At 37.4% G+C, this 12,142-nt stretch overlaps 1 protein-coding gene across 7 annotated transcripts in view; it reads right to left on the bottom strand.

The window, feature by feature from the left end:
* CDK8 (cyclin dependent kinase 8) overlaps positions 1–12,142 on the bottom strand; it is a 72,330-nt gene that overhangs the window by 7,374 nt on the left and 52,814 nt on the right. For 6 of the 7 annotated variants that reach the window (XM_006070960.3, XM_006070961.3, XM_025262850.2 and 3 more), the window contains 3 exons: positions 10,041–10,172; positions 3,189–3,332; positions 662–731 (listed from right to left, as the gene is read on the bottom strand). In XM_006070960.3, coding sequence (XP_006071022.1) covers positions 662–731; positions 3,189–3,332; positions 10,041–10,172 — 346 coding nt within the window. Of the gene's footprint in view, positions 1–661; positions 732–3,188; positions 3,333–10,040; positions 10,173–10,316; positions 11,581–12,142 lie in introns of those variants that run through there. The other variant, XM_044927298.2, reaches the window with a different exon arrangement.

Below are 12,142 nucleotides of genomic sequence, written 5' to 3'. Positions count from 1 at the left end.
ACTCCCATGAGTCACTTTTAAGTGGACACCACTGATTAAATGCCAAGATAATTTCATGAATAACACACAGACTGCTTAGCTTTTGTTCACATGAATGCTATCGCAACAATGATCTTAAATAACATATGGGTCAAGAGTTGAACTCAGCCTTACTAGTAAGCTTAAAATAAATACAAATTTCAAAAACACTGTCATATAGGTCTGCAAACTGCATATCCCAATCCCCTGATCCTGCTGTGAAAATAGATGAACCATTTCTTCTTCTCTATTAAAAAACCTGCTTAAATTTACAACCCAACCCAGGAGGAGACAGGTGGCTACCAGCAAAGGTTTGTTTGTTTCAGTCTCTTACTGCTTCAGTTGTGATACCTTTCACAGACACAGAGCTTCCAGAAAGTAACAAATATGGAATGAAATGAACTGACTTTTCCCCTCATATCCAAATCAGCTGCTGCTATTAGATATTCACCTTCTTGTATCACCATTCAAACATCTTAAGAAATGAAGACTACCACAATGCAAAAACGTTTATTATAGTAAATAAGTAAAATTATTTAACAGACTAGTCGTCTGTCAAGTATTCTATCATGCTGAGTGTTCAATCTGATCCTGAGTATTCTAGAAAAGCAAAAATCAACAGTCTATTTTCTTGCCAACTTACGTATTTCTTCTGAAATCTTTCATTAATGTTGAATGTTCAGGCATCTTTTTTATATCTTCCCAGTCTTTATCTGTGAAACACATTGATACAATTTTATATTGTCTAGGTTCCTATTATCAAGAACTTTAATAAAGGTGACTTCGCTTATCATTACATGTCCTACATTTTAACCTCCCTGAAAGTACAGACTTCGAATAAATGGTGAGCTGCAGTAAACATCTTTAACTGTAAATGCATTCTCCATACGTTGTGTTCTCTCTTGTTTTTTTTAAACTTTTTAAATGTCTATTTTCTCTATGTTTTACTATAAGTTATCTCAGTTTCTATATTAAGACACCAACAAATTATAAACAAATATTTCCATTATTAAATTGTTCTATTCTTATCTGTAAAACTTTTGTCCCGCCATGTCTTGGTTAATCCAGCAACCGATCTTTTCAACAATAAATGCAGTATCTTCCCCCTCAGCAGCTGTAAGCTGTCCTTTTTATATGGCCCTCCTTATGCTCCCCTTATTAAATACACTGCTTTACGTGGCAATCAAGGTAAGCAGTTATAGCTGTCTGAAACAGAGAGTAGGATATACGAGCATATGAACAAGTCAGCTAGTACCTGGGCTAGTTTCAATAACAACAACAAAAGCAACCCCAGCTACCGGACCCATCAGGTGGAAACGTCTTGGTCAGTTTTGCTGGCAAAACACCACACGCGGTTTGAGAAACCTGCTGTCCCCATCAAGAGGCGTTACTAAGAGGCCACAGGTGCCCACATTCTACCAGGTAGCTTCACGGCACCTCAGCTTTTAAGTGACCTCCAGAGGTTAGCTTCTCTCTCAAGTGGCTTATAAAAATATCTGCTATCTAGCCTCCAGATGCCACATATTGTAAACTAAATACATACTTTAAACTCCTAAATGGAATTTTCTCCTTGACTACTTCCTTGTTCCAATTTCTTTATTTCTATCAATTTCTCAAGTAGAAATCCTGAGATAATCTTTTATTTTTTCTTCCAATTACAGGCTTACTCTAAAAAATTATACCATCCTTTCTTCTCCATCCAAATCACTTTACATGTGGAGTACTGCTGCAGGTCAGAGCTGGTTTCCTGACTTCAGTTACCCCTCTTAAATTTTTACATACCCCTGCCATAAAAACCAAGTAGAACACAAATCACAGCACTAGTTCTCAAGAACTTATCATAGATTCTCCTTTAGCACATCAAATCTAAATTCTATTACCTGGTTTTCAGATTCCCTATAAGCGGATCCCAACTGTGGAACCACACCCTAAGAACCATTTCAGAACCATCTCCTGTGGAAGCTGCCCCTCCTCCAAGGCCCTGTAAGTCAGGCTCCTTCCTCGGGGGACCCCTGAAATGATGAGTGCATTCAGAAGTGGGAAGAAAAGGCCATTCTTCTCCACCTACTCAAACTACTCCTATTCTTTCAAAATTCTACTTAGAGCAGCTCAATGTCAACTCCAAGAGGGCAAGAATCACATCTGTTATATCAACAATATTTTACATTTAACTCAGTGCCTGAAACATGGCAGGTGCTCAATAAATATTTAGTGAATAAATGAAACTCCCATCTCAACAAAGCAATCTTTGTAGAAATGTTGATCAGTTCTGGACAAAGGTAGCTATTTTGCACTTACTGATAATTAAAGGGAATGTGGAATTATAACTCCCAGATATTTATTAATTTTGAGCCACCAACCTGAGAAAAATTCCTAATAAGAAACAATATATTGTTTCTTATTATTATTTCAATAATAAGTTATTGATATTTTAAGTTATTAATATATATTTATTAATAATAAACTTGTTTATTATTTCAATAATAAGTACTTGACTAGCCAAAACTATGCAGGTATTGCAAATGGAGAGTAATGGACTCCTGTTCTGTCACACAAGGACTGGGCTGGGGCTGGAACTCTAAAGCCCGTGACGACATGCCCCAACACCCCACCCAGCGGCAGTCAGAGCAGGCCCGCTCGCTGTGCGGGGCTGGGCCCTCACTCACATCCTGCCTGTTTTAACTGGAAAGAATGTTCTTACTGACAAGGGTTATAGAGCAAAAAATGCTATGATTCAATACAATGTGTTTCAAGTAGAAACAGTCTTCAAAATCTGTATTCAAACACCTAACAATGACATTATTATTAAGTGCTGTCAGACAAAAAGACATGCTCCTGAATTCTATTCAGTTGCCAATGGTGAGAACTAAAGGCACTTTTTAAACGCAGATATTTCAAATGTTTTATCATTTTAAATATTAAACAAAACAAAACCAAAAACCGAAATGAAACAAAAATACACTCCTCAAATTCAAGAAACCCATAAATATTTTTATGCTAATATGTGAACTCTACAAATTTTGCTATTTCTATGGGTCTTTGATTAATGCAAGTCATAAAGAATTGAGTAAGAGTAGCTTTCATCAGCTAAAAATACACATCCTTTCAATGATGACATCTAAGTTCAAACAACAGTGATTTAAAAACAAAAACAAAAATATAATGTGTACCTGCAGGAAATCCCATTACATTGAATATTCTGTCCAGCTGGTCATGGTGATAAGGATTACTAGTTTTGATGTCCTCTTGTCGACAGTGAAATATTGGTTCTGACGTTAGTAGTTCTGCAAATATACACCCTATAGCCCAAATATCTTCAAAACAAAAAACAAAACAAAACAAAAAAAAGAAAAGAAAAAATAAAGAAAGGAAAAAAGAAAAAGAAAGGAGGAAAATAAAGTGGTTCTTTCCAAAAGAAAATGCATCTTTATCTTGGCAGGAGTGTTTTTTCATTCTTTTTCTCCCCTATAAGTCATATTAAATCCTAAGCAATTATAAATATAAAAAATATTGCTTGTAAATATATATTCCCACCCCATCCACCCGTATTTCATTCTTTGTTATACCTCCATCCCACCCAGTGGTTTCATTCCAAGTTCAATCAAATTTATTATCTAAATTTTCTGGTGAGTTTAAGTGCTTCACACATTACCTTATCTGTGAAATACATACAAAGCTGCACACAGAGCATAGGAACCATAAATAAATAAAACTAAACAAACAAACAAAAAAACAAACAGAAAACCCAAACAGCCTTGGAAATTGGGCATACTTGCTGAAATCAATCAGCACCATTTTTTGAGGTAAAACACATTTTTTATTTTTTATCTAGTTTATGGACTTATTAGCTTGTAAAGTTTAATAATTATCCTCCTGTGTTAGCACTAGTTAGCAAGGTGCTGTTCCAACAGGAAAAAGACAACGCCTGACCTTAAATATTCTAACAAAATAGCATTTCTCCTGGAAGGACTTTCCGTTCAAAGGGTTTCTTCATGCTATAGCAGTGTCAGACTTTGCAAGTTTAAGTGTTTAAAAGACAAGAAAACAAGGGGCAAAATACTACCTTTCAATAGGCACAGAGGCTATAACTTCATAAGAATTATTTAAAAGCCAGGCAAAGGGATTCCTCTGTATACAACAAATTTCCTTCACTTACTTTAAGATACAGGCTAACTTTCATTCATATTAAATTCTTACTAATAGAACTATTAGAAAGATAAATATGCCAATTTATAATCTGAAGCTGCAGATACTCCATTTCTACCCTTAACAAATCCCTAAACCAGCAATGGCAACCTCCCTACACTCAGGACAGTGCTGTGCACACAGCAGACTATAGTAAACGGTATCTCACTGATGTAACCAATACCTGTGGCAAACATAAAAACTATGTGAAGTCAAAGTCGCTCAGCCGTGTCCAACTCTGTGATTCCATGGGCTTTACGGTTCATGGAATTCTCTAGGCCAGAATCCTGGAGTGGATAGCCTTTCCCTTCTCCAAGGGATGTTCCCAATCCAGGGATTGAACCCAGGTCTCCCACATTGCAGGCAGATTCTTTACCAGCTGAGCCACCAGGGAAGCCCTGAATAACTACAGGAGGACAGTTAAAACCACTATTAAAGCTGATTATTCAGACCTGTTAATAATGGCCACTTAAATAGAAAGTGAGGGGAAAAAATGTTAATTAATAAATAACTGGAAATTCCTAAAATCTAAAACTGGAATATACATATTTCATCTAAAATTACCACACTTATATTTCAAAATAATTAGTTAAACCTCTATTTACTTTAAGATTACAAGCAAGACTATAAGCAAGTGATTTCAAAAATGATGCTGTCTGCTCATCAGTTTTCTCCCCTATCAGAGAACCAAATCAGGCCAACATCACCTTATGAAAAAGTCTCCTCAAGAAATATAAGCCAGGATATCTTCGTTTTACCATCAGAAAGTAAACGGGAAAGTTCATTATTTTGTGATTATGCTTTTTATGTGGAAACCCCACAGAAAGGTGACCTTTGATCATCTCAATCCAAAGGAAGAAGGTAGGCAAGCTAAGTGGGGTCACCGAGAGGGCCTGTGGGTCAGTGTGCATCTTTAAAACCCTACTCATGGCACCTAAGAGACACTCTGTCAACTCAGCCTGGTAATGAAAAACCCCAACAAAGAAAATAAAACATGTAAAGGAAGATGAACAGTAAATAAGTAGTTTAGCTACCCTCACTCGACACTGCTTTAAAAGTCAAGAAAGTAGGAAAAATACTGAAACTTGTTTAACTTTACCCTATATAACTTCTCTCTTCATGTCTTTTCTATTATTTTTCACCTGTTATCAATTTCACCATCCTTCCCTCCTTCAAATACTGACCCAGACAATAATCATGAATTTGAGTTCGCTGATCAGGCTGTTACTTCAGATAAATTTCTGAATCTTTGTCAACAAGTTTCTTCTACCTTGCCTATTTTTTCAGATTGTGCTGAATTCATAAGAAAGTCCTTTCTTGCTCACCTACCTGTCAAATTTCTTCTAGAAAAACTTTTCAAATTAAGAACACACAAACCCCATATACTTCTCAAATTCTGTAACGCTCATGTGTAGCTACAGAGCTAACCAGGCAAAGCAGACACCAACTGGCAGGCTATGCAGACCCAAATGGGGGGAAGGAGAGATATATATTAAATTTGTTTTAATCAATAATTATAAGCCTCTACCTTAATGCAAGAGTAAATTCTCAATTCTCCCCGTCTTACCGAAGTTTATACTTTAGAAAAACTTTTAAGACTGCCCTAGTGACAATTAAAGAGTTGATTCCCCTCTTTCACCCTTCTCCAAAGTCAATCATACAAAACCCTCAACACTCAAAACTGAATTAAACTTTGTCCCCATGTGTAACAAGCCTATCTCCGTTGACTAATCTATCATTTTTTCTCGGGTTTAATGACTCGGCTCACAGTCTCCTACAAGGGAGTGAATGACCATGGCACCAAGACCTATTTGCAGCAAGGCTGGGAACAGGCGGGCTCATGTGCTCAGATTTCCCCCACACTCTCCTGCTGCCTGTTAGTACCTTAGTATTAACACGACCCACCTAACTCCACTGGCAGGTTTAAGCCTTCTCAGTGATGTCACTGAAATGAACATATTCAGCTAATAATATGTAAGTTCAACCACAAAGGCTCCTCTATCTGCTTCAGGAAGCCCAAGTGCCAGGAAAGTGCACTGACAGTGATCTGGAGGCCCTGCCGAGAACCTCCCCGCACCCCTAGGCTACCCACCCGGGGAGCAGGAGGAACGTAATGGTGCAGGAGAGACTGGAAGCAAGGTAGAAGTTTCATTTTTCACTTGTGGATTCTAGTCTTTATTCTTAAAAATGTATATAAAAGTGATTTATGTATGATTTCTGTCTCTCAAATGAAAAAGCAATCTGTAAGATCTTGCATCATTACTTTTTTGATCCAATTTTTTTAATGCAGTTGTTATCACTTTAGTTTTTTGTATTATTACTAACATTTATTAATTTTTTAATTAAAGGATAATTGCTTTACAGAATTTTGTTGTTTTCTGTCAAACCTCATTGGAGGAAAGCATCCTCCAGGACTGCTCTGGGCCAGGCCAGGTGCTCGTGGGGACTGGCACGGACCTTGGTCTCAATTCCTGCCCCGCATTAGTCCCCGGTGCTCTTCGTGCCCCAGAAGGCAGGGGAGTCTATCCAAGGGCACAGAACGCTTAGAGTTAAATGGACCTGAGAGATGATTTAGGCTAAATCCTTGTCTTCAGAAAACGAGGCTGTGAAGGACACATTGTCCTCCGACCCCCAGAGTGACAGAGCTAAAGCAACAAGTCAGAGGGCTAGGCTTCTGCTGTTCAAAGATGGCAACATATTTTCCACACATATTCATTCTGTTTCTCAAATGGATGGAGATCCCTTAAGAGTAAATGACATAATTTTCATAATTTCCATTCCAAGTTTAAAAAGCCTAATAGTTATCCAATAACTTTTGATGTTAATGAGGAGGAAGGCCTCTTACGACCCAAAATAGGCACCCATTTGAACAAAGCAATCTATCTAATAGCTGGTGAGTCCAGCTCTGTGATGAACAGCCCTGACCTAGAACTGGTAAACTGCTCTGGAGGGTAACAGCTTGTTCAGATCTCAATGCTCACAATGAAAGATGGGTTTCTTAAGAAAAAAGAAAAAGATAAATGATGAGCCAGAGTCACAAACCTATGTGATAGTTTATTTTTTCTTCAATTTATATCAATTCAGTCTCAAGTTTTCCATTAATAGCAGCTACAAGTTGGTAATTACTTTCTTATTTGTATAGTCTTTAAATATGTCTTACCAAAAGTAGCACTGCTTTTAAATATTCATTTTCTAGGTGGAAAAAAAAAGCTATGTATGATAATAGTTTACATGCTTAAGCATTTAGAATACACTTGTAAAAAAGATAATCAAATGTATGTTTAGGTAGTAATATACATTGAAAAACAGGACTAGCTTCAGTAATCTTTACTTTTCCTCCTAACTGACTTTTTATAAAATATTTTATTTTGGAATAATTTTAGATTTGTAGAAAGGTTGCAATAATAGCACAAAGTCCCATATCTAATAATCTACCTTTATTTTTCTATACAGTAAAATGTGATCTCAAAGCAGATATAAAGATCAGTGAACATAAAAGGTTTTATGAAAAAAGACACATTGACTTCAAGATTGCTACGAGGGAAAGAGTACAACCATCGCTCCTTCCCCCTCTGAATACACACTGAAGTGACAGCAAAGCCCCAGTAACACAGAGCACGGAAAGAGACCATCAGGGATTCCCTTGGCAAGGAACCACTTCTCACCCGGGGCCATGTAGGCAATGGCCTCCAGCGGTGACAGCTGGGCATGGCCCACCCAGTTAGGGGATTTCAGCTACTACCAGGAGGGGAAGGTGGACGGTGTGACCAAGGACGTTCTCCCTGAAGAGGGAGAATTGTGACTAAGACCTGGATGAAGACATGTGTGCAGACCTGACTCAGCAGAGATACAGATAAAAACATTTCTGGAAACAGTTCAGAGAAGGCCTCAGTCCACAGTATTATTGTTGGATGGAAAGCAGATGTGTCCTGCACAACTCAGGGAAGATTCTGTGCTTGGAAATGTCAAATACAAAGACTATATTTTGAACTGTGGACCACCCACCTCCCCTGCTTCCCAAATGCCCTGAGACTAGCAGGTATACAAAGATTGGGCTGAAGGTTGGAGGATTCTTCCCTAAAGAATCTGAAAGTCCTCAGGGCAAAGACTCACACATGCTGGCATTTAGGGTTCTCCATTAATGGCTGCTCTTGGCTGGATCACTCTAAAGTAAAGCCTGCCAGCCTCGGAGCTCTCCGATCCATGCACACTAAGTTCCCAAGCAGTGTTCTGTAACCTGAGTCTTGAATGCAAAGAGACATCAAGGGTCAACAAACAGTTGAAGAATACTAACCACATGAAAGGGAGACTAAGACAAATCAATGAAGAGTGACTACAAAGAGAACACAGAGAACAAGAGAACAAGAAAGGGTTCTTAGAAACTAAAAAGACAAAGGTAGAAAAACATGAGCAGAAAAGTGGTACAAAGGATACCAGTCCAAGAAATCCTACATCTGCCTACATGCAGCTTTGGCAAGAGAGAAGTAAAACACAGAGGAGGAAATCAAGTCTACTTCAAGAGAATTTTCCACAGACAGGGGATATAAACTTCGAACTAAATGGGCCTGTAGGTGGCCAGCAAATCGTGTGAAACACAAGGATGAGAAATCCTCCGTTTTCAGGAACACAAAACCCCACAGAATCCACCACCACGTGAGACCTTCCATTAGCAACACTGATGTCAGAGCACAGTTGAGGAGCCTCACCAAACTCTGAGGGAAAATCACTTTGTACCTGTAACTTTAGTCCCTGCCAAACTGTAAAGTATGACAAACGCATTTTTTTTTTCAGAAATAGAGAACTAGAAAATTTACCTCTAAGACAGGTTACTTGAGAATATTCCACAGCAAAGTAAGGGATGAAATACTGAAATCCAGAATGAAACAGATCCAACCCAGATGAACAAAAAAAGGAAAAAGCAAGATGAAAATCAATCCAGAGTAGAGCAAAGTATAAGAGTTGGGGATGGAGTTATCCAATAAAATAAAAATGGGTTTAATATCATTCTGGAGAACGTAGAACAAGTAAGCAATAAAGGCATACAAAAACAGAGGCATGAAAAAAGGAAAGACAAAATACATAAGAAAAAAACTACTTGATGATAAAATTCTACCAAATAAAATGAAGCAGAATAAAGATGTCATAAAAGGATTGTGATATAGCTATGATAAAAGGTGGTAGCTGAATATCAAGTCCATTACAATATGTAGTTAAGTATAAACAACAGTGGGCATTATGGTTTGCAAACAGAAAACATCAACAAAGTGGTAACAATAATGATAATGACCAATATTATTAAGAGAGCTTATACATTGAGAGGCTGGTGGGGGAACAAGTAGAAGAGCACTCATTTCCTAATTCTTCATACAGGGAGATAATACTAATAAAAACTGAAAAGTGAGTGACCATGTTCTCAGCTCCTACTTATTTTCATAATCTTCTTCTACTTAATTTTAAGGGAAATCTTTTAGAAGCTAGTCTTTCTTTTGGCAAAAGAAGTATTTGTCTGAAGTTCAATGATTCAGAAATTTTATTGTGTTTATTTCTCTTTTTCACCTAAAATTAAACTTAAAATAGTTTTTACTTAGAATTCAGTATGGGCCCATTTATTTAAAAACCTTTTTAGCATCTGTTTATTTATCAGAAATAGATGTCTGGAATGTATACCCCTAATGCCAATGATGGTATTTCTAGACAGTAGAATTTTATGTTAGTTTTTGCTTTTACTTTTATAATTTTCTGTATCACTTGACCTAAAAAATATACAGACATATGTATATTTCACAACAACAAGGCCACTTTAAAAATGTTACAGAACTTTAATCAGTTCTACTCACCAATAGCTTTGGTATAATGTCTTGCTCCAAGAAGTAATTCTGGGGCTCGGTACCAGAATGTAACTACTACTGGATCCAAATCTGCTAAAGGCTTCAAAGGTGAATTAAATAGTCGGGCAAAGCCCATATCAGCTGTAAAAAATAATAATAATAACAACAATGCTAAGTAAATAGATTTTTACAAATGTAATTGATGACTCTAATTTTACTATTATTATTTAGTAAGATACGAAAAACGTGAATTCTGTGGGGAGAAAAACCAACAAAACATCTCACCCCTTTCAGAAGTCTAAATATAAGCCAAGGTTGAGATCTTCATTCATTGCAAACTACTGCCACTGGGTTACAAACTCACTCTGCTGCCTGAGGTCCAGGGTGACCCTACTCCTCCCGGCAGATTTCTTTCCGTCTGTCTTACCACCAGGGGGACAGGGCTGTGCAGCCAGCCACATGTTCATTCTTTTTACTGGTCACAAGTACCAGAGAATTAGATCAGTTAGGGTGAGGCCTCCCGTTATCTGCATCAGTAAGCATGCTCACTGGTATAAGCTGATGTACAGTATGACAATACCACTATTTCCCCCCACTTATTTGGGTTGAGTTTTTTCTTTAAAGAATTGTGTTTGTTTTTTTTAAGCAGGAAAAGACTTTAAAGATCATATAATTCAATCACCTCCTTTTTCAAATGAGGAAACTGAGGACAGAAGAAACTGATTTGACAAATGTCAACAGCTCGTATCTCAGAGCTGGAGCTGTGTTGAGATACAGTTCACAGCATTTCGCACAGTTTACTATGCAGTGCAGTTATTCAGGCACAGCTGTTTGTCCTAACGAACCATGATCTTACAGATAAAAATGTTTTTGTCTCGCTATCCCTTGGAACATCAAGTACAGTGTCATTACACAGAGCTGCCAAATACACATTGAATGAACAATCACTAGTCATACCACCTATTCAAAAATTTCAAGATTCATCCACCATTTGTTGGATTTTGCTCTCCTAATACACATTTTTAATGAAGCAGGCCTCAATTGATCTACTTATAGAGGTTAAAAAAACCAACACAGAAATGTGGCAAAGAACTAAAACCATGAGTCAGATTACTAAATACTGATTTACAGAAGAATGTATCTTAAGTGTGACTACTTTAAGCTACTGATATCCCCCAAGCCTGTCAATATCATACATGTGACACAGAAATAATTCCAAATGAGATTATTTTTAGTATATAAATTTTCCCCGAGTCTTACAGTAGCAAACACATCTGTAAATACTGTCTGGCTGGGTCTTTTAGACTGTGCATGCTTTGAACTTACATTTGAATTTGATGCCACCACGCTGGTTGGATGAAATCTGCTAAATGCACACCTAAGGACCTAACAGGCATTTGACGCTACGTAAGGACCGACAGGGCCTGATTCTTAAAGCAAGCCAATTGACTAGGAGCATTCTGAGATGCATCAAATGTTTGTCAAGAATTTTGCAGTTTATATCAAGGGTATTTTCCAAGTCTAATTAGAAGGAGAAAATGGGATTGGAGGATTTAAAGGGGAGGGTGCAAAGAAGGGTTGGGAACACCTGGGTTTTTCTTTGCTGGTGAAGTGGTACAAATCAGCTGATAATCCCAATTTATACTAAATTTGGCAATCAGAAATTCCTATTTATTTTGTTATATACTTCCATAATCCTGCTGCTTTAAAATTAAGATAATTTGGTTACTACATTTCTTCTATCCACACACAAACTAAATAAATAAACACACAACTTGGAAATGACAATGAAAAAATAGGATAAATAAATCTATCTCTATCTTTATAAGTTATCAGACCAGAAATGGGTAAAAATTTGCACTGATACATAAGAAAACAGAGCTATTAGAAAACATGCAGAGGCACAGAAAGCTCGTTAATTCTTTTCCCTTCAGGCAAAGGCTCGTTAGAACCTACCCAGCCTCAGTGGTATTCTTAGCTTGTAATCCCTGACCTAGATGAGGCTAACAGAAGGATATGTTCGGATCGACCTGGCTCAGGGAAACAGAAAGGATGGTATGATTAGTAGTTTGCTGTACGCCCTTAGGACTAAAGGCGAGGTTGGCTTCTAA

This window comes from Bubalus bubalis, chromosome 13 (assembly GCF_019923935.1).
Source record: "Bubalus bubalis isolate 160015118507 breed Murrah chromosome 13, NDDB_SH_1, whole genome shotgun sequence".
In the NCBI taxonomy this organism is placed as follows: domain Eukaryota; kingdom Metazoa; phylum Chordata; class Mammalia; order Artiodactyla; family Bovidae; genus Bubalus; species Bubalus bubalis.
Note: the sequence above shows the minus strand (reverse complement) of the source record. Positions and strands in the feature narration are given on the sequence as shown.